Here is a 23,176-nt window from a genome sequence, read left to right as displayed (position 1 = left end):
ATCTCCACTGCAGAATGAAGGGGTGTTATTGATGAATGCTTTACGCCCCAATTCTGCAAATGTGTTTTCGTGCATTTCTCTTGGTGTGTGTCACTTCATTGGTTTGACTGACTTCAGAGAAAGTTAAATCCAGAAAGATAGGAGAGCAACTAAGTACTTAAAGGGCTGAGGATGTACACGAGAGCTCACAGAGATTATGGGGTTTCACGGATTTACGTGAAGTTTGGAATTACTGCCGTATTCAACAGCTGAGGATATCAAACTGTAGAACAACTCTGTACTTGTTAGTTGCCTTCTATAGTGCCAATGGCTTAGTGAGAAGGATAGAGAGGGAAAACTAGGTTAAGTTTTTAGGAAGTATTGTGGGGAGGGTGAAGGAGTGAGGCACACCACTCTTCTGACACATGCTTCATGTTATCGTAACCACTGTGTAATAACGTAAATGCTTAAATGTTAGGATATAGAACATGTTTGCAGTATCTGTGACAGGAACGTTTCAGCAATTACACAGTCCAGATTTGCCAGTGTTGGAGAACTTGTTGCGGTTTAACCCCAGCCGCCAACTAAGCCCCACGCAGCCGCTCACTCACCTCCCTCACAGTGGGATGGGGGAGAGAATCAGAAGGGTAAAAGTGAGAAAACTCATGGGCTGAGAAAAAGACAGTCTAATAGGTAAAGCAAAAGCCGTGCATGCAAGCAAAGCAACACAAGGAATTCATTCCCCGCTGGCCATCGGCAGGCAGGTGTTCAGCCATCTCCAGGACAGCAGGGCTCCATCACGTGTAACAGTTACTTGGGAAGACAAAATGCCCTAACTCTGAATGTCCACCCCTTCCTTCTCCTTCCCCCAGCTTTATAGGCTGAGCATGACATCCTATGGTCTGGAATATCCCTTGGGTCAGCTGGGGTCAGCTGTCCTGGCTCTTGACGCTCTCCTGACTCCTTGTGCCCCCCCCAGTCTGCTCACTGCTGGGGTGGGAGGAGAACCAGAGAAGGCCTTGGCTCTGTGTGAGCACTGCTCAGCAGAAACAAAAACGTCCCTGGGTTATCAACACTGTTCTCAGCACAAATCCAAAACATAGCCCCATAGTAGCTACTGTGAAGAAAATTAACTCTATGCCAGCCAAAACCAGCGCAGAACTTTCCAGAGCGTACAGAGATTACGTAGATCGTCTAGAAGTTCTGCTTTTAAACCAGTGGAAACACTTGACAGGGAATTGTATGTGCGCAGGGTCCTGCTGCTGGCTGTGCTGCTGGCCTGCTTGGTAACCTATGGCAAATCGCTTCATCTTTCTGTGCTTTTATTTCCCATCAACGACAACGCACGGTGCTAGATGTTACTATTACCGTGCAGCTCCAGTAGCGTCCTAGGATGCTGGCGTGATAATTACACTCCCACTTCCACGATACTTCTCTTTCTGCTAAAAAAAAAAAAAAAAGGAGGAGGGTCACCGTTAAGCCAAAGATGTTCTAAGGCATCTCAGTGACGGGTTTAGTGACGCTCACACTGCCTAAACTCGGGAAACGGTGCACGCCGAGGAACCCTTGACTCTGTCAGCGTTGAGCGACGACCCCTCAGGCCTCGGCGGCCCCTCAGGCCTCGGCGGCCCGGCTCTCCCCTCCCTCCACCTCACAGCCTCCCCCTCCTCCGCGCATCACTGCCAGCAGGGTCCCGAGGACCCCCTTTTACACCCGAGAGAGCGGCGGCGCCTATCGGCGCCGAGCGGCCTGTCCCGATATTACGGAGCGACCGAGGCGCGGCCTACATTGCCCGGCGTTCCCCGCCGTAAGGGCGGTGCCACCGGAAGCGCGGGACAGACTCCTTCCGGCTGTGCGCGAGCCCCTGAGCGCAGGCAGAGCCCGCGAGCCTGCAACCCCGACGAGACAAGATGGCCGGGCTGCCCCGCAGGATCATCAAGGTATCCGCGCCTGGTTCTCCGCTGCCGCTACCCGCCGAGGGAAGAGCGGAGCGGGGAGAGGTGGTGGTGGGGGAGAAGAGCGGCCGGGTCGGTTCTTTTTTTGCGGGCCGGGGTCGGGGCGCTGCTTCCGGTGGCCGGTGGTAGGGCCGCGCGGGGGTAGGGCCGCTCGCAGGCCTCCTCCTCAGCCCGGTGAGGCGGGGGGACACGCACACACACACACACATACACACACATACACACACACGGAACAGGCCGCCGTGGGAGCTGAGTGGGACCTTGGTGTCCCGCGGAGGGGGGTCCCGGGAGCGGCTGGGGCCCGGGGGAGGCGGCGGGCGGGAGCGGGCCCGCCCGGGCGGTGGCGGTGGTGCCTCACGGCCTCCGCCGTCGCCCTCCGTGGGGTGCCTGCTCGCCCCTCCCGGGGCCTGCAGCTTGGAAGGCAGCGGAGCAACCCTCCCTCCGTACCCCCCCCCCCTCCCCGCCGCTTTCCGTCCGCAGACGGGCAGCGCTGGCCCCGGTTCCTCCCCCGCCGCGGCACAGCCCTCGCCGTGTTCGGGCCCGGGGGAGCGCGGCGGTGGTCGGGTTTTTTCCTCCCCCGGTTGCGGGAAGGGACAGAAGGCAGCGAGGAGTTGAATCTGGGTTCGAGCGGGGCGAGCCGTACGCGGTACCTGCCCTCCGAGCTGTCGGCCCTGAGGGTGGCGGCGGCGGCGGTTCGGCGTCTTGCTTCGGCTTTCGCCTGCCGGGCTTCGTGAGGGCTCTCAATTTCGGGGTGCTTTCGCCTGACCCCCCCCACCCCCTGCCATGGGCAACTTCAGGCTTAAGGCTTGAATGATTGGGAGTCTCTCAGCAGAGATACAGGTGGCTGCGTTGCGCGCTATCCAAGGGTAGCTGGGTCCTGGGGCTGGCGTGGATGTTTGTGCTGGGCTGCTGTCTCCCACTGGATTTGCAAGTGATGTGGATTGAAGGCCTTAAACTGGTGATCGCTCCTTTTACAAAAGTTGCTAAGTGATTCCAGTAAGGTTCGTTAGCCCTCACAGGAAATAACAGCACCCTTGTTATTCGTGACATTCTATAACGCTGTAAAGCCCTCTTGGTTGAGCACGCGATGTTGGCAACCATTATAAAACACCCAAGTGTAGGATATGTTAAATAGTGGATGCAAAAATAAAACTAGGTTTTCTCTAAAAAGTCAAGTTATCTAATAGGTGACAGAGGAGATGAAGTAACAAACAATAAGGCAGGAGTAGCATTTATCTTGTGTGAAACAGCCTCAGCTGTGATTACCATTCACAATTGTAAGCAGTAAAATTAACGAAGACAAATCCTACAGAATGAGTTTGATGCTCATCCAGCTGCCTGAGTGCACAGCATGCAAAGCTGAGTATATTTCAGGTGTGAGAGGGAGCACTGATTCATAATACAGTGGAACTGGTATTCATCACAGAGTTGAGGTAAGAGCTCAGTTATGAGGCTGGTGTCCGTGTTAAATTTTTTTAATAGCTCGTGACAGTTCCCCTGAATACAACCAAGGAGCGCACCCACTTATAAGCTGGGGCATAAATTTCCTTCTTGGCGCTTTTGTTTTTTTCATGTTTTTCTAGAAAAAACCTGGAGCAATTCCCACGACTCACTTCAAAGGTGTGTGATGGCATGGGAATGTTTCTTCTCCTCCTGGAGAGGGGTGGTGGAGGGCAGCAGAAGAGAGACCTAGAAACTCCAGATTTCCTCCGGAAGATCCCCCTTAGAGTTTTGGGGATTATTATCTGTTACAGGGTGGTGTGCATGATGGGTTGTGTATTTCCATGTATACTTTATAAGGTCCCTGCAGCCAGTCTAGAGCTTTTCAATCTTGGATCGGTTGTGTTAGATGACCAGTTCTTTAGCTCCTGTGCTGTGCATGCGTTAGGTTGCCAGATGTGCATATGGTCCAGGACTTGAGTCTGACTAGTTACTACAATCTCAAAAACATGCAAAGTCATATTTTGAAATACCGCAGCTGCAGAGGTGCACACCTAGAAATATGCCTGCTTGAGTCTTCAGGAGTCTCGAGTGAGAAATTGTTTTGACCTTTTCTATCCTGCCAATCTTGATGTTGGAGTTAAATTTCCTGTTGCTGGTTGCCTTAGAGGGAGGAGAGGGAGTGAACTCTGCTGCTAGTGAGAATTTGAAAGATCAGGAAAGGAAATGGAAGCGGGGGAGACAGAGAGGAAAGAAAAGAGCTGTAGAAAGGTGAAGTAACTCCAATAACAAGATGATCTGATTTTCTTTACGCACAGTAATAAATTTGATGATAAATAACTGGCTTGGGTTACTATCAGGAAAAGACTTCCCTTTGATCCACATGCACCCTTTGTGTTGTCATCCGAGGGAGACTGTTGATGGCTGATGGGGGATAGGAGTGCATATTTGGACTGTAATGAAGTACAGAATCTAGCTAACTGCTCGAAATGCAGTTGGCGTTCCTCATCTTGACCGACTGCTGGCAGATGGCCTGGCTCTCAGGTTGACTAGCGGCCCTGTAGTCCTCAGCCTGCTTTTTCGCTATGTGCAGGCTGTCATCTAGCCCAGTAGGAGAGCGGTAGCTTTCCTTGTCTCAGCAGAGAGCTCTATATTGGCAATACTTTCCCCAAATTCAATTAAAAGGTGACAGTATAGATGTTGCAAAGCAGTTGTTACGGAAGATGCAGAATTACTCCTGGTTTGCTGTCCTGAGATTACTTAGAAAGACAGACTTTAAAGAAGGGAGGTGGGGGATGATCTGTAAGCTCAAGAGATGACTTGCTTTAGAGCTATGACTTAGTGTTAGCACCTCACAAATGATGAGTAGAAAATGGTGATATAGTTTTGAATCTTTAAAGGTATAATCAGAATTGGAAAACCTTCTATCCTGTGAATAGAGAAGAGGAATTTTTATTTTCTTCAATAGTCCAAAACCAAGGGTCCTCTGAGAATCACCTTGACAAGAAAAATCTATTAATGTAAGATAAAATAAAAATGCGGTACGGCACACTTACAAAGATTTGTGTTTTTGATGCTGTAAACCTTTTTCCTACTGCACAGTATTAAAAAGCGAGCCTTTGCAATATACACAATAAATAAGCCCAGAGATTTTTACTTTCAAGTCCTTATTACACCAATTCTCTCCAGTGTTGCAAAGTCACGTAGCTCCAGTCGAGTAAGGAGTTGAATTGCATCTGATTTTTTTTTTTTTTTTTTTGGCTGACATTCAAACCACCTCATTGCTGTGTCAAGTGCTGTCAGTATATCTGAATGGGATGGGCAACGCTGCCTCGTGTCATCTTTTCAGATGTTTTTTCTGCTGTTTTCACTGCTGCAGTGATCACATTCATAATTTGATGTCCAGGTCTATGTGTTAACTATGTAGCCAGTTGTTAGTAGCGCTTCTGTTACTGCAGCTGCTCGAATAATGAAGTAATCCATCTGAAGCAGTATCTGAGACTCCTTCAAATTTTTTTTTTATTAACGAATTTATCAGTGTTAAATTACTGAGGATTTGATTTCCTCCCCTGCGTGGTAGCATGGTGTTGTCTGAGATATTCCTTCTTTGCTGTTTACTGCGAGAAGCTATTTCCACGTTGCTGCCAGTGAACTCCTGCTTGCAGTATTTTTCAAGAATCTGGGTAATGTTTGGACTGCTGAGTTGTAAAATGCTGCCTCAAATTGTAAAATTTCTGGGAGGTTTTATGGAGATTCTAATGGTGTATGTGGTGATAGGCACCTACAGTGTTCTGTGTTAGAGGTCAGTATAATCGGCTTTATATGTGCTTCAAAATATAAATCAGGTAGTTAGTCTGCAACTTCTGAAACTTTCTAGAAGTTCTTAAACAGCATTACTGGCAGCTAACTTGAAGTTTCTCACTTTGTCTTGGAAGCTATAGGCTTCTGCGGCATGGACATCATGTCTCCATGTGAAAATTTAAGTTGCCATTACTTTTTGATTTCTCTGATGTTTCCAGCCATATTTTGGTTTCCTGGATAAAAAAATAGAAAAGACTGGAGGTAAACTTAATACTTTTTCACGGTATTTTGCAATTGTTTGGATGGTGGTTAGGCATAGAAAACATTACTTCTGGACAGTGCTGTTCCTTGGCATTTGTCAGAGAAGCTGTATATTTGGTCTTTGTGATGTCTTTCTGCCCTTTGTGTGCTGTTTGAATCTTGTGGATAACTTCAAATTTGACAGAAGGGTGAAAATTTGGGGAAATTTCAGAGGGTTTTTCTTGTGCTGTTCTTCTTAAAACCACCTTCTCTCAGCCTCCCCAACAAATGTAGGAAGGTAATACATATGCTACTTTGCATCCCTCGTTGAGTCCTCTTGCCCGGTGACTAGTATAGCATAGCCTGGCTGTGGTGGTAGGAGGGCTGTACGGGCAGGTATTGGAAGCCTGGAGTTTGGCAGGACAGATCCTTTGTGGAGTTGTGGGAGGGAGGCTGAGGTGGCTCAGGCGCAGAGGATAAGAAAACTTTCAAGTTAAACCAAGGTACCAGTTTTAAAAGGAAAACATAGGAGTCTTAATAAAAAGATCTTAAGGAGGACACTGATAACTTTCCACAGCCTTTTCTTTAAAGAAGCTTTCAAAAGACACTAAAGAATGAAAACTGAGGAAAAAACCAGCAAATAATCCAGCTAGAGGCAAAAATCTTGTTTGGACCATCTTGTATAATACTTGAGCAACTTTAAGGTACAAATCTACAGTACACCAAGCTTTCTAAGTACTGATGCTAATCGATTTTTATTGCTTTGCACACAGTTGTTTTATACTGTACATGTCTGTACATGTTTGCATGGCTTTCAGTGTATCCTTAAAATTTGTTTTGTGTAATAGTACAAAACAAAAACACACTTTCATAGTTACATGTGATTGGTAGGTTAATAGTGAGAAGTAAGTGGCAGATTTTGGCATAGATGTTGTGGTGGGTTGACCCTGGCTGGACGCCAGGTGCCACCAAAGCTGCTCTATCACTCCCCTCCTCAGCTGGACAGGGGAGAGAAAATATAATGAAAAGCTTGTGGGTCAAGAGAATGACAGGGAGAGATCACTCGCCAATTACCATCATGGGCAAAACAGCCTCAACTTGGGGAAATTAGTTTAATTTATGACCAATCAAATCAGGGTAGGGTAATGAGAAATAAAGCCAAACCCTAAAACACCTTCCCCCCACCCCTCCCTCCTTCCCAGCTCAACTCCACTCCTGATCTCTCTACCTCCTCTCCCCGTCCCCCTGCACTGCTGAGGGGATGGGGGTTACGATCACTTCATCACATGTTGGCTCTGCCGTTCCTTCCTCCTCAGGGGGAGGACTCCTTACTCTTCCCCTGCTCCAGCGTGGGGTCCTTCCCACAGGAGGCAGGTCCTGCCAGGAGCCTGCTCCAGCACGGGCTTCCCACCGGGTCACGGCCTCCTTCGGGCATCCCCCTGCTCCGGCGTGGGGTCCTCCACGGGCTGCAGGTGGAGATCTGCTCCCCCGTGGACCTCCCTGGGCTGCAGGGGGACAGCCTGCCTCACCAGGGTCTTCCCCACGGGCTGGAGGGGAATCTCTGCTCTGATGCCTGGAGCATCTCCTCCCCTCCTTCTGCACTGACCTTGGTGTCTGCAGGGCTGTTTCTCTTGCAAAGTCTCGCTCCTCTCTCTGGCTGCTGCTGCCATCCAGTTGTTTTTTGTTTGGTTTTTTTTTCCTTCCCCTTCTTAAATATGTTATCACAGAGGCGCTACCACTGTCGCTGATGGGCTCGGCCTTGGCTGGCGGTGGGTTCGTCTTGGAGCCGGCTGGCATTGGCTCTGTCGGATGTGGCGGAATCTTCTAGCACCTGCTTACAGAAACCACCCCTGTAGCTCCCCTGCTACCAAAACCTTGCCATGCAAACTCAATACAGGTGGCATTTGGACAGAAGTTCTCTATGAATTATTGTTTGCTTTAACCACACTTTGATAGTTGACTCTGCACTATATATTAATGCAAGACTAATGCAAATGTGTACCATCAGTATAACTGCAGGAATGGTTTACACTCTTAGATTAGTGAATTTAGTTATGCCTCACTTTACTATAGCTGGAGATGCACCATGAAAAGCTTGATCTGTGTTAGTGCATAGATAATCCTCCAGGAATTTGCATAGTATCTCAGCTTCACAGTTCCAAAATCCTGTAATCTGCTGTGGAAAATTTGAGAACAAGGTCATTCTCAGGGGAGAGTGATGCTGACCTTAAAAATACCCCTCTTCATGTTACTGTTGTTTGGCAACAAGGTCTTCCAAGAGTGGGTAGATTCTGGTGGGGTTTTTTGTTGTTCTCTGTTTGTTTGTTGGTTTTTTTATTTCTGGGAAGGCGCTCTTAACTGGAGTGCATTTGTCTTCATCTCACTGTAAGTGACTTTGCAGTGGTTAAAATTTTGTGGTGATGGGAACCGGAGAACCAGAAGTGCATGAGGGAGGATGGTGAGCGATCCAGAGTTTGCAGTGCTTGCTTAGCAGAGCTGTAGTTTCAAGTTGCTGGACAATCGTCTGTAGATTGAGTACTAGTTAATGGTTTCTAAATCTACTGTACCATTGTTCTGTTCATTCTTTTTTTCACAGCTGATGCTTTTGACATGTTGATGATCGGAACATTTTCTTGCTGGGTTTTTGGGGGGGTAGGTACAGTCAGGGCTGGTGGTGAGGTCTGGGAACCCGCAGGGTGGTGGAAGCATTAGTGTACAGAGATGTTAGGCCAGTACCCAGTCCAGGAAGCAGAGGCATGTGGGATGCTGACACTTGGGGATTCTATGGCAAGGAAGAGAAGAATTCGTGCAGAGGCCAGCTACTGGAAACCACAAGTGCAGCCTTCTATTTATGATATTTGACCTTTGCTTTACAGTTTAGCGGGCTTTATTGCTAATTCTTTTTTTTCCTAAAAGGCAGATGTTACATTCAGGACTTTCTCTGATGTAGTTGTTTTACAGTGATACAATTTTAATCTAAACATTCTGAAATCTCTCTGACAATATGACATCTACTTAGGTAACCAATTTATTTTCAGTAATGCTGGTTATAGCCAGTTCTTTACATAATTGTAGCTAATGAATTGATAGACCCTGGAAGAATTTGTGCCAAAACGTGATGTACTGTTATAAAATTTTTGAATTGAGTCTTTGTGGTTTTCTGAGGCAGCTTTATCCCTATGTGTAGAAGACAGTTTTGACTGATATGTTTCACTTTCTCCTGCTGCCTCCCCCTCAAAAATCAAAGCAAAAACATGCGTGTGGTTTACTTTCTTCTGTGCGACTTACCAGTTCTTGGTGAAGGAGATCAGTGTGATCTTCCCCCTTATCCCACTCTGACAGAACAGGAAAGAATTATCATTTGGCAAGTAATTATAACTTGTCTGTGTGCCAATATGCTGCTTTAAGTTTTGCTCTATGCAGCTGAAACCTTTAGTTTCTATTTCATATCCCCAGATTAATCCAAACTATTAGATGTAGTTGGAAGGTAATGGTGCTGATAGCTGGCAAGGGTTTCCTGCAATCAGAATAAAAATAAGAAACAAGTGTATGCTGTATGTAGTCTGAATTGAAATGCTAAAGTTGGTGGTGTACTTCTGTGTTTTTGGCAGAGAGCCAGTACAAGGTGGAAAAGTTACCACCTAGTTAAGTTACCTTAACCAGAAGTTCTCAAGGTGATTAGCCTGTGGTTCATATTGAACAGCCTTACTGTACAAACAGATTTAGCCTGGGCTGGAACAAAATGCAGTGAACTTGGACTGAGGGACTGATGTGGCTCGGAGCTCTGCAGTAAAGGTTATTTCTTAAGCCAGATCAGTTCTGTGATCTCGGTTGTTGTTTGACTTTGCAAACACTTGGGCTGAAGAAAGGGGTGCATGGAATGGTGACTGTACAAATTAGCGCTGCTGCTGAGAAGTTAGGGCTTCCCATTTGGGCAAACCTTTGCATTTTGTGAAGAAAGGAAAAGGTGGAGGTAGTTACAGATGTGAGTGAAGTTAATCAAGAAGGACTGAGAACCAGGCTGAAATGGTGAGGAGAAGAGCAATTTGACTCACTTGTAAAGTCAACAGCTGAAGCCAATGAAGAATGAGATAAAGGACTTGCACTAATTTTTAGTCACTGAGAGTGGAACTTAGGTGTAGCTTTTTTTTTTAAACTCTTTGCTTTTTGCTATTGGTAGTGACTTTTCATCTGCTTTAGAAATCTTCCTGGAGGACTTGGCGGCAAATGTCTGATCTCCCCTAGGAAGCAAATATTGAAGAGACTGATGAGCAATAACTCAAACTGAAAGATATATCTTTTTCCTCATCACATCTTCTCCCACATAAATTGGTATATGTGGTACCCTCCAAGCGATAAGTGTTATCATTTCAACTATAGCAGAAAATGGAGCTAGTGGCTTTCACTTTAAGTCTGTCATCTCTTTTTGAAAAACTCTAATTTGCAGTATCATCTGTGAAGTCTGAAACTGTATACCACATCCTCTCTAAAAGTGCTTCTGGATACAACAGTATAAACACATTTCAGATTAAAAGTTACCTTTGGATTTATGCTATAGCAGGTTGACCTTGGCCAGCTGCCAGATGCCCACCCAGCCACTCTCTCAACCAGGCAGGGGGAGAAAATAAGATGGAAAAAGCTCACGGGTTGAGACAAAGACAGGGAAATCGCTTACCGATTACTATCATGGGCAAAATAGACTCGACTTGGGGAAGATTAATTTATTGCCAAGTAAAATAGAGTTGGATGGTGAGAAACAAAGGCAAAATGAAAACAACACTTTGCCCCCTTTTTCCTATTCTCGGCTTCAGTCCTTCACTCCTGACTCCTCTACCTCCCCTGTCCCTGATGGTTGCAGGGGAATGGGAGTTTGTGGTCAGTGCGTAACAGCTCCTCTCTGCTGTTGCCGCCTTCTCATGCTTTTCCTGTGCTCCAGCATGCTCCTCTCCATGGGCTGCAGCGTGGATGTCTGCTCCACTCTGGTCCTCCATGGGCTGCAGGAAATCTCTGCTTTGGTGCCTGAAGCATTTTACCTCCTCACCCTCGTTCTCTGACCTTGGTGTTCATGCCAGGTTTGCTTACTCTTCCCCCCACTGTTCTGTGTGATGCTTTCTATCCTTTCTTAAATACATTTTCCCAGATGTGCCACCAGCTTGGCTGATGGGCTCAGCTGTGCCCCGCTGCAGGTCAGTTGGAGCTGGCTGTCTCTGGCACGGTGCAGCCCCTGGCCCCTTCCCACAGAGGCCACCCCTGGAGTCCCCCTGCTACCTACACCCTGTATGTATGCCTAGACGGTTATGCAGTTAAATTAGACCATACCAAACACAAGTTTTATGTCCCAAAGAAGTGAGGCAAGCTGATGTGTGTTTCTTTCAATCTGGATGCCTCTTTCGTTTTACCATTAACTTTCTTCCAGGCCATCTTGGGACTATTCATGCAGCATTTCATCTTATTGTTCCTTTTATAAATGGCCAAGGCTACCAACGAAGTTTTGTTTTGTAGGCAGTTGTTTGGAGACCCTTGCTTGTAGCACATATGGAAGAAATTTATCAAGAAATTATTCAGATTTCATTCATTTGTACTGGTGGAAGATGCTTTCACCGACAGCCAATGCCAACTGTTCATCAGTTTCTGTTGGAAGTTACTGTCCTCTACTAGATGGCAGTGGAGTTTGTATGCTGTCAGTTAGCATTTTTTTGGGTTAAAGATCTAGTTAAGAGAGCCCAGCTCACTTTTCCTGAGTTGAATTGGGAATGCTGACAGGGTTTACTTTCTCAGTAGATTTGCAGGATGGTGATTTCTGGCAAGGGGGCAGTAATAAGCACTGGGAGTTGAGCTGTGAGCTGTAATTCCTGTTGCAGATTAAGTCTTACTTAATAAGACAAAGATAGTAATCCATTGTCTGTCTTCCCTGATCTGTTCAGAATAAAGCCACCTAGGGTTAGTTGAACCTACAGGTAAAGGTGGATGTTACCTACATTTTTTTCACTGTCTGAAGTAGATTAGAGAGGGCTTGTACCTTGCCTTGGCCTGACAAAGTTCTAGGGGTGTAACCGCCATCTTAGTAGGTGATGGTGAAGGTAAATTACTTGACTGCTGCATAGAGAATTGAGCTAGTAAATGTGCTGCTGAAAATACAAGGAAGGAATCATTCCCCTGAGACTTTGCATAAAGATGTGGTATGGCGCCATTTTAAATATTTAAGAGCTCTAAGACCTGCAATATTTTCTCTTTGCATAAGAGGCCTTATTGTTTTCTGGTTTGAAGTTCCAGAATAATTTTATCACAGCTATGTTGACCTCTGAAAGTCTTAATGATGTTATCTCTCTCTTTTCAGGTACTAGCATAAAGCTGCTAGCCATAAAGATGCTTTTCTGTAGTCTCAACACTATAAAAGGTTGCTAGATAACTGTTTATAACAAGTAAGAAGATATACAGAGTCTTTGGTGTTTAAGACTTTTATAGATGGATGAAGACTTTAGCAGTTTACCATCTGTTACTGAAATTGGCTCCGTTGGTAGTTAAACTTCTTCCTTTGGAATGAGGAGGTAGTCTCTGTATTTCCTTTTTAGGTTGGTTACAGAATAGTAATCTGTTACGCTAGTATCTCACTGTGATTAATGCTGCAGTCTCAACTCTTTAAACCAGCCCTTTCACCAAAAGGAACAGTCTGTTCTCCCACCCTTCTGACAGCACGTGTTTGCACCCTTCTTTTTGTTGGCACAGCTGTTTGTGTAGACATGTGGTGAACTGCATCAGGGACTCTTCTCTCTCGCGTGATTTTTTTTTTTCCTTTTTTCTTCCAGATTGGCTACATGCTATGTTTCACCATGAGGTTGAGACAGCTATACAGGCAAAAGTGAAGGTGCATAATAGGCTGAAATGGAAACGCAGCACAGCTTTTTTTTTCTTCCTTTCTGCAGCGGCCGTTCATTTATCAGCTTAAAATGTTCAGGCTTTGTAAGGTGTTGGGATTTCTCTAAGCTCCCTTTTTTCTAATGGATTTTATGAATTTCACCAGGTGACTTCACAGCTGATATTAAAGGACTGTGTAGAGCAGAAGAGCATGTTAGATTTTCTCAGAAAGTATATTCCTTCAATTATAACATCTCACTACTACTAAAGACTACTGTATTTAACTTGTGGATTAATATGTAGAATTTTTTACTTATTGAAGGTAACTGTATAGCAGTAATATTGAATATGAAATAAGAAAACTGGGGTATCAGGAAACTGAGCATGCAGACAGCTGAATTGCTAAGCAAACCAAATTTGGCTGAAGACATGGAGCTTGGATTTCTTCTTTGAGCTAGTTTGTGCTGACTTTGCAAGCAAGCTTCTTTCTTAAATTCTGGTGGCCTTCACACAGTAGCCTTAAAGTTCATGTATTTTGTAGGTGCTAGATATTGATTTGTTCTTTTTTAGCCACATCTCTTGGCAGGCAGTGTGAAGTTTGTGGCAATTAACTATTGCCATAGTACAGGGAATGGAATTGCAATTGTTTTCCCAAGCAAAGAATATAGTGCTCCTTTCTAAAAAGCAATGAAGAAGCTTTGAAAATTGTCTAATCCCATGCAGTAATTTGTTCCGTCTCTACTGGAGTGGTCTCGTGTCAGACAGGTGAAGCTTTAGAGATTTCAGTTCAGCTGCAGTGGCTCTGCTATGTAAGAAATAATGTTTGGGTTTTTTTTTTTTACAAATGCTTGCATACATGAGTTTTCTGATTGTACTTATTTGCCAGTATGCCACTGTTTGATCCTGCCTTAGTCTGTTGATAGCAAGTAAGACTTCTGAAGTACGTTTTTGTTTTCCAAAAATGTAGCACACAGAAATCTTTTTTTGGTTGCTTTGACTGAGGCCTTGGCAGCTTGAGGCTTTTATAAACACTTCTGCAAGACTGGAAGTGATTAAATGGATTCCTTCTTTGTATGCTTGTTCATTTCTCCATGTGCTCTAACAATCGATTTTTGTGCGTGTCTGTATGGAAGCATCTTCTGGGTTGTTCGGTTCCCTTCCTTAAAGAAGGGCTCTGTCTTGTTCTGGCTGTATGAACCAGGAGAATCCCGGCGGTTATGTTTGCTTTTCAGTAACTTTTTTTTCCCCTACTTCCACTGAAAGCAGGATAACCAAGCAAAAGCTCAAAGAATGAAACGTACCCCCTGCAAATCAATCTTGCGTGTTTGCATGGCTTCTCTCAGTCTTGGCAACTCAAAAACCCTTCACCCCACCTCCTGCTCTGTTGGTCTCTTCTAAAGATCACAGCACTCTCTTCCTGAGGCTTCTTGTCCTCACAGGTTACTGTAAAAACAGGTTGAGGGTTTCTCCCCCCTTGGCTACAATTAGTTTTCAATTTAATGTCTTCATAGAAGAATAGCTATGCAGAATGTCAGCTACACCATCTGTCCCATCCATATCATCTGTCACTGTACTTCAGGCCACCTGTGTTAATAAGAACAGCTCTGGTTTTGCTTGTCAAAACACCTTCAACAGTTCTGTTTTTTAACCACTTAATTAAAGATAAGAAAGATAAAACTGTGGGGGGCATAACTGGTTGTGAATGACAGTTTTGTGTTTTTTGTTTTCTTTTAAAGTACTGACTGGCATGTATCTTCATTTTGGGTTTATTTTCTTTAGTCAATGGAAATTATGACATTAACTTGGAAAAAGTGGAGTAAAAGCAGGAGCGAATAGACTTCTCAATCTAAAAACATTGCAGAGTATGACAAATAGAAATAACTGCCTACGGCAGCATGGGACGCTTCATTAAGAGCTTTAGAACTCAAAATATGTCCTGAAATATCTTCTATAAAACTTACTTCAGTATGCTAGAGGAGAGCTAATAACAAATACTATGAAGTGCTGTTCTGGAACACTTACTTGATGGAAAGTTGTATTCCCATGAAGACAAAATTAACTGCTCTATTGTAAAAAACTTTTATTGTGAGTGACAGAACTGCAAAACCTGGTTTTCTGTGAATTTGTCCTTTTTTCTTTTTAGCATGTTAATATTTGGGTGTCCCAGCTCTTTTTATCCTTATTGGCAGGGGGTTTTGCCAGGCAAGAAGAGTACATACTTGGTTGGAATAAACTGGCCAAACAGCATGTAATACCAGAGTTCCTCATGTCTTTCTCTTCAGTAGCACTGAGCTTGGTTTCTGTCTTAGCCACTGCCAGCTTACAAAATGTACAGAAAAGGTGAAATTGGACAAAGGATTCAAAGGCAGTTTTGGGGAGAAATGGGAAAGTAACAGATTGCAAAAAACTCACTTCCTCAGCTAAAAAACTATTAGAAATATTTTGCCTACAAAGGTACTGGAAAGTGAAGTATTGCATGTGCTTGATCTTCCTGATGAGTTCAAAAAGGTGCGAAGTTAAAAGCGTAATTAGAATCGATTTATATACTTTAACATCTTTAAGATGCTGTTTTTCATTGGGCAACATTGTCCAGGGGAAGTAATACAAAACTACAAAATAAGATCAACATGTAGTTAAACATTTCCGTGTTTGTAGATTGAGTCCACATTTCACAACTTTCTTGTGGGTGACTTACAGGTTTGGGGATGGGGTGGTTTGTTGTGGTGTTTGGGTTTGTTTTTTTTTTTGGGGGGGGGGGGGGTGTAATGTACACTAAAAAACCCCAAACCCCCCAAAATCTTTAACCAGTTCAGTTTCCTGATCTGGTGCCTAGTGTTGCCCTGTATACTGACAACTGTTTCTTTCAAATATGACTTATTTCTCCAAGTCTTACAGCAAATCAAAATGATTTTTGTATCAGCATGTCTTTAACTGGCCATCTTACTGTAAAATGTGGAAGTCAGGTCCCTGATATGATCTTAGAACTGGACCTACTTGTATGTTTAAGCATTTTATATGCTTAGACCTTAAAACTTAACTTTTTTATTAATTTCTCTGTTTCTGTTCCTTTTCCATAGTTTCCTTCAAAATATATTGAAGAGATTATAAATTCCTTCATAATCAAAGGGCAAAAGCCTTATTTCCTGTCAGAATTTAGCAGGTGGTGTTGATGTATTTACATACAAACATTTCACATTCTTCTAGTAAATGGCATCTTTCTTGTGTTTTTTATAGTCTAACAAGCTTGTCTGTATTATACTGTTTTAAAAAAATGCCTTTTCTGAACTGAGGATGCTTCTCGGCTTTTGCATAAAACAGTATTAGCCTGGTGCTTGCTACCAGCATGATGGCTGCATCAGAGCCTGGTGGGTATGAAAGATGAGTGTCAACCAATTCCCTCACAGATTTCTTGCAAGTATTCCTCCTCATCTGTGTTGGAAAAGAGCTTCAATTATGCCAACAGCGGTGGAGCTCCATGCGCAGTGCAGGAAGCGAGGCGTGCTTGCTTGAAGCATTTTTCATCTAATATTAATGTTCCGCAGGGGGCCCGAATGGGTTCTGAGTAGCCCTCAGCACTGGTGTAGCTGTATGCAGCGTAAATGCTTTTCTTCGCGCGCCCCTTTTCTGTGGTGTTTCATAGCAAGATAACTGCATCCACGTAATGTAGAGGCATCGAGGGCTATCTGCACATGACGACGTGCGAGCAGTGGTATAGCCCCTTCAGTATAGTGCGGTACCTCAATTAAAAGAATAGTTTTTCTCATACATGGGCTCTCTCATTGTTTATTGACAAATGGTTTTTAGTGGCAGAATGTGCAGCTCGCAGTCCGGCATTGCTCCCTCAGTTACGCTGGCAGGTAGAAGCGCTGATGCTGCTGCCAGAGAACTGCTGATTCTGGGTTATTTTAAGCCAGGGTTGGCTGCCCAGTATGGTTACAGTCAGCATACTGGCATAACTAGGGAGGCGGTCTGGGGACCAGAGTGACTGAGTGGGGGCTAGGGGCTGCTGAGATCAGCCGAGCTCTTAAAATGTGTTATCCTTCATATTTAAAAAAAAAAAAAAAAGCCTTACATTTGAGCATGCCCATGAGAACCAAACCCATGATTTGCCTACTAGCGTGTATCTGGCAAAGTCCAAGTGGTAGCAGCTGTGAAGAAGTTTAAAAATTGGGCCTTTTTGTTAAGTTCTTTTTTTAATTTCAAGTTTGCTCACTGTATTAGTTTGTATTTGGCATAAGACGCTGTTTCCTCTGCCAAAACTGTCAAACTCTAAGTATATGGTCCTTCATAGGCGGATATCCAAACTGTCCCATTTACCTGTGGCAGCACTTGTACTGAAACTTTGCTGGAAGAAATCGAGAATGTTTTATGCTTTTACAGAGATAATCTATAGTTTCTTACTCACTGACTTCCATACCACTGAACTAAAGCTTTAAGCATTTGTTGTAACTGCTTTTCTGCAGAATTATTGTACAAGTAAATAACCAGCAGAATACAAATTCTGAGTGCATTACAAATTTATGTGTATCATTTAAAATGTGCTTGCAGAAGTGAGTGTAGACAGCTTTAAGAAGCTTGGATGGCCTGCCAGTAAAGGGTGTAAGTGGCATGGGCAGCTAATGCCCATGCAGGTAAACAGGCATTACATAGTCACAACAAGGAATTAGACCAAATAAATTTATTTTTATGTTTGTGTATGTACATAGTAATAACTTCAATATTATGATTTGTAGGACCTTGTCAATTTTGAGATGAATAACTGGATTTTGGCATTAATTACTGTGACTTCACTTCTTTGTATTATATATTTGATTATTTTTTGCTAAAGTGAGGTGGTATTTTACTGCATCAAGACAGCCATATCACTTAAATGCTGTGTAAATTTATTGCTACAAAATGCCAGTATTGTAACAGTCCAGTTACGTTTGAAGAATGTATTTAAGCCAAGTAGACGTAATCTATTTTGTGCTTGTATTACTGCTATTGTAGACACACAGAATAAATATGCTATAAAACTGGAATAATAAATTCATATTACACCTACAAGTTACTATAGTTTTCATCAGTAGAAACAGGGTAATTCTTCTTTGTGAAAGCCAACACAGAAGCGTGGTGAAAAAATTAACTGTACATAGTAAAAACATGCTGGAGAGGAAAAGCAGGAAATGGGGCTACAATTACCCGAGGAAATGAGGCTTCTGCAGGGCTTCTTGTCCCTTGCTGAACGTCCTTTTGCCCGTTTTGGCCTTGGGTTCTTATTTAAAAGAAGGAGCAGAATGGTGCCTATAAGAAGGCTGGCAGCAGAGGAGAGGGAAAAAGATGTACGGGACTTGGTCGGTCGCTCTGCTCAGTGCCGTAGCGGGACGGATGGTCAGCTCTTGGTTATGGTCACAGCGTGGGGCCTGAGGGGGGACTGGTGCTGTAGGCAGAAGAACTGAGCAACAAAAGAATACAGATCTCTGTAGGAAATCAGGGTTCCCTAATTTTACTGCTTATAGAACAACTTGCCTGTCTCCTGCTGTCTGTTAGGATGACTTTAAACGTGGTTATACGCACATGGAACGGGAAATGCTTTTGGTATTCTCATTGTGGTATTCCTTGAAGTGCTCTTAAGTATATTGAAAAAAATAAAAGCTTGGCAGTAGTTTAATCGAAAGTTAAGAAATTTGAGGACAGCTTAATTGTTATCTATTACTGTTGTGGCTTAATCCCAGTTGGTAACTAAGCACCACGCAGCTGCTCGCTCGCTCCCCTCCCCCTGTGGGATGGGGGAGAGAATCGGGGGGGAAAAAAAAAAGTAAAACTCATGGGTTGAGATAAGAACAGTTTAATAGAACAGAAAGGAAGAAACTAATAATGACAGCAACAACAATAATAAAATGACAATAATAATAAAAGGATTGGAATATACAAAACAAGTGATGCACAATGCAATTGCTCACCACTCACTGACTGATGCCCAGTCAGTTCCCGAGCAGTGATCCCCCCAGGCCACCTCCCCCCAGTTTATATACTGGGCGTGACGTCCCATGGACTGGAATACCCCTTTGGCCAGTTTGGGTCAGCTCTCCTGGCTGTGTCCCCTCCCAACTCCTTGTGCCCCTCCAGCCTTCTCGCTGGCTGGGCATGAGAAGCTGAAAAATCCTTGACTTGGTCTAAACACCACTCAGCCAAAACTGAACACATCAGTGTGTTACCAACATTCTTGTCATCCTAAATCTAAAACATACCACTATTCCAGCTACTGGAAAGAAAATAACTCTATTCCAGCTGAAACCAGGACAATTGCCTTGCGCTATAGAAGCACACATTATTACAGCAGTTGAGGGATCCGAAAAGAGATGCGTACCAGTTTACCACATCCTCATCTTTCTGCAGATGTTCTTTGACTTTAAGGTATTTGTCTAACATTGTTTCTGTCGACATAGGCAAATAGCTCATAATGAATACTTGTTTTTAAAATAGTTTGTACCGGTAATGTTTATTTTAAATGGACTGTATTTGTTACATTGTTGCCTCTTCTTCTTCCTCTAGGAAACCCAGCGCTTGCTGGCAGAGCCAGTCCCTGGGATAAAAGCAGAGCCAGATGAAAGCAACGCACGTTATTTTCACGTGGTCATTGCAGGTCCACAGGATTCCCCCTTTGAGGGTGGGACATTTAAACTTGAACTATTCCTTCCAGAAGAATATCCAATGGCAGCTCCTAAAGTACGTTTCATGACCAAAATTTATCATCCTAATGTAGACAAGCTGGGAAGAATATGTTTAGATATTTTGAAAGGTAAGTGCTACCTTGTTTTCTTTCTTTTGATCTTATTAAGTACAGAAACTTGGAAATTGACCCTAAAAAGAGATTTCATTTGTCTAAAAATACCTCGCTTATTCTTTAATCTGGGAGAGGGAAACTTGCTATTTCTGTAGATAATGGTGAATATGGTATTTCATCTGATATAAATGTCTCTTCAGATAAATGGTCCCCAGCTTTGCAGATTCGTACAGTCCTGCTATCAATCCAGGCTTTGTTAAGCGCTCCCAATCCAGATGATCCACTAGCAAATGATGTAGCTGAGCAATGGAAGACCAATGAAGCCCAAGCCATAGAAACAGGTGATGTATCTTACACTTTTTTTTTCTCCTAGTTTTAGGAAGCAGCTGGTTACTAATTGGTTGGGGGATGTAAATCCTGACCTCTTGTTTTATGTCTGCAACTTGCAGAAACAATTACTGCATACAATCATAGTCCAAGTACCCTGAATGTGCCTGCAGTTGGTCTGTTTTCAAGTCTGTGAGGCTTGCTAGAAGAAAAGCTCTCTCGATCTCTTTTATCTTGAGTTTTCATGGTCCTAAATTGCAAGCGTGTCTAATTTGGAGTTGTGGTAAAATAAAAGTACGCACCACTGCTTTTCCTCTAGAGCTTAAGGAACAGATTATCTGGTTTGGGAAAGTACATCTCTTCCATACCTGCTTCTGTTGCAGGCTGTAATGGATTGAAAGAATTACTACATTATGCCTCTTTTGCTTTTGGATCGACTGCAGTCAGGCCACTTCTGCTATATAGAGAAGTTGACAGCTGCTGGAGTTCAAAATTGCACTTAAAATCTGAGAACTGATACATTTTGTGTACTTGCAGCAGTGGTATAAAAGTGATCTTTAAAAATAAGTATTTAAAATTACTTTAATAAGGCCTGAAAAATACATCTTTTCTTAAATGTGTTTCTTTTTCTTTACAGCCAGAGCATGGACTAGGCTATATGCCATGAATAATATTTAAATGCGCTTTGAACATCAAGTGTGCATCACTTCTCCTGTTCTGCCAAGACCTCTTCCTTTTTTGTTTGCATTTAATGGACACAGTCTTAGAAACATTACAGAATAAAAGCCCAGACATCTTCAGTCCTTTGGTGATTAAATGCACATTAGCAAATCTGTGTCTTGTCCTAATTCACTATTGTACCGCATGAGCAGAGGCTAGAAGTATCATCTGGATTGTTGTGAAATTTTTTGAAAGCAGCAGCACATCTCTGCTTTTAATCATTTTTCCCATCACGGTTTAAGTATAAGCACTGTGAATGAAGGTAGGCAGGGTTAGCTGCGGGGCTTTTTGTTTTCATTTTGTGGGCTCCTCCTCCCTTTTTATGGTGATGCTAATTGCATTGGTAAAAGCAGCTAACCAGTTATACTTTAGAATATACCCTCTAGCCCAGTCTAACTTAGACGCTGTAGATGGACAAGCTTCATTGTTTGAACAAAAAATGGGAACATTAAACATCCATCACCTTCACTAATAATATTGTGATTCTGCTGTCAAGTGTAGAAAAATCCCTCCAAGAAAAAGCTTGTGACCATTTTGTATGGCTTGTCTGGAAAATCTCCTGTAAATCTTATGTTTTAGTAAAATATTTTTTGTTATTCTACTTTGCCTTTGTACAGTTTATTTTGCTGTGTTTTCATTTCTCTAATGTGACAATCGTATTTAAAAAAGTTGAAACCAGAATTGACAATTTGTCTTCACCAGTCTGACAGATTAAACAGTAAAGAGGTGGAATTCACAAGATTCTTTTGCTTCTGTTTGCTGACTTTTTTTATTTGCTTCTGTTATGTGGGTGACCTTACCTGGCCAATTTAATACGAAATTGCATTTGGAGTGACTTTTAGAAACAAGCCTCTGATGTAACCGTTGTAACCATAATTTTAGCAATGCATTGATATGCATTTTTGTGGAAATAACCATAACGGAGTAGGAGGTTGAGAGCAAATGGCAGCACTAATTATGAGTAATCTGCATAACTTCTTTGCTGATTGTCATCAGATGTTAGGCTACACAGTTTTCTAACTTCTGTGATTCCTGCCCTCTATTAACATGAAATACCAGCGTGTAGAACCACTGTTACAGCCAGCTTGTGTATTGACTGATGTTTGCTTAACCACTTACAGCTAGCACCTCGTAACACTGGTTTTCTCTACAAGCCTTGTTAAGCTACTTGCTTGAGCAACTGGTCTGCTTAAATAGCAACAAAGCTTCTTTACTGGAGGGAAGGAAAGTGCTTAAACACTTCCTTCTCATCCCTGTTTTTTGTGTATGCATCTTGTCTGGGAGTCCAGCATCTTTTCTGGGAACCCATTTTATTGCTTCCCTTGATTTCTTGTATCCCTATTCTCTTTCTTTCCCAAGCCCTCTCCCTCAAAAAAAAAAAAAAGGGGGGGGGGGGCAAAAAACCCCCAAAAGCTTAAAAGCTCTTGGGGAAGCCAACCTGAAGTGTATAAACGACAGCTTCTAGTGGTTGCAGTAGGGAGCGTTTTGTCATGCAATTCAGGGGTATGGTTATGTAGTCTATTGGTATTCTCCCTCTTTCACCTCTTCTGACTCGTGTCATCTGAAATTTCTATAGAATGTGGTGTATTTATTGTGCTCTTATGTAAGATGAAGAATATCTATTAAAACTACGTTTTCCAACAGACAGTGCTTTCAGTGGTTAGTAACTGGTATTGTCCCTCAGTACTCTTTGTACCATGGTTGAAGCTTGGTTCAGAATTCAACTTTTTCACCAGACTGAGCTATTAAAAAAACTGTTTTAAAAGTAGTTTTTCTGTGTTGAATGTAAGCCAAAGTTGCATTCAGGGCTTGTAACAAATTGTTTATTCGTCAGAGTGGGTAAGCAGCGTTAACCCTGCCTTCTTGTTACGAACGAGCGCGTGTTTGGGTTTAGCTGGCATACATCCCGTATGCGCCATTAACGTGGGCAACTTCTGCGGCAGGCAGCTGAGAGTACGTGAGCTGTGTGGTAGACCCTGGATTCGCTTCACCTACCTCTTAAAGCTTTACCTTACGCTACACAGACAGCTTTCCTCAGCTCTGTCTCTAGCCCGAGGACGAGCGGTACCCCCAGAGGACAGTCCGACCCACCTAAGCATCCCCTTTGAAAGTGGCTTTCCCTTCCTTCGGGAGAGAAACGGGACCTGAACTGGCACTTACACAATTTGACTTCCAGCTCGGTGGGATGAGTCAGACCCAAGGTCATTTAGCAGATGGCTAGGTGTCTGTACGTTCAGGGCTTAAAGCTCGGCTAGAGTTGGCAGCTAATCAGAGGATGTAATTAAAACTGAGTAAGTTCTTGATGGAATATTGTTAATATATTAATAGAAAAAAATCCTTTGCCTCCACTTGCTAGTGACTGAATAAAGTGGATTACAGAACCGTTTGAGTACACAGTAGCCAGTATGTGTCTGGATTCTTTTTTTGAACTATCTCAACAAATTTGAGATTTTATTAAAGAAGTTCATGCTGTCCGAGTTTGAATGTATGAGTCCATAGTGATGGTATATCTGAAATTAATGGTGTAAAAGGATAGGTAAAATACTGTATCTGAAAACTCTATTTATAGAGTTTTTTCAAATGGTAGTTGTAA

General features: G+C 43.2%; 1 protein-coding gene across 1 annotated transcript; it reads left to right on the top strand.

The window, feature by feature from the left end:
• The first annotated feature begins 1,823 nt into the window (after positions 1–1,823).
• Positions 1,824–21,184, top strand: UBE2N (ubiquitin conjugating enzyme E2 N). The gene is made up of 4 exons (XM_049792155.1): positions 1,824–1,919; positions 19,305–19,551; positions 19,737–19,877; positions 20,501–21,184. The coding sequence occupies exons 1-4, from the start codon at positions 1,890–1,892 to the stop codon at positions 20,539–20,541; spliced, it is 459 nt and encodes a 152-aa protein (XP_049648112.1). The 5' UTR covers positions 1,824–1,889; the 3' UTR covers positions 20,542–21,184.
• Positions 21,185–23,176: the final 1,992 nt, after the last annotated feature.

The sequence above is a fragment of the Accipiter gentilis genome, chromosome 34, assembly GCF_929443795.1.
Source record: "Accipiter gentilis chromosome 34, bAccGen1.1, whole genome shotgun sequence".
Classification (NCBI taxonomy): Eukaryota; Metazoa; Chordata; class Aves; order Accipitriformes; family Accipitridae; genus Astur; species Astur gentilis.
This window is presented reverse-complemented; position numbering and strand designations above follow the sequence as displayed.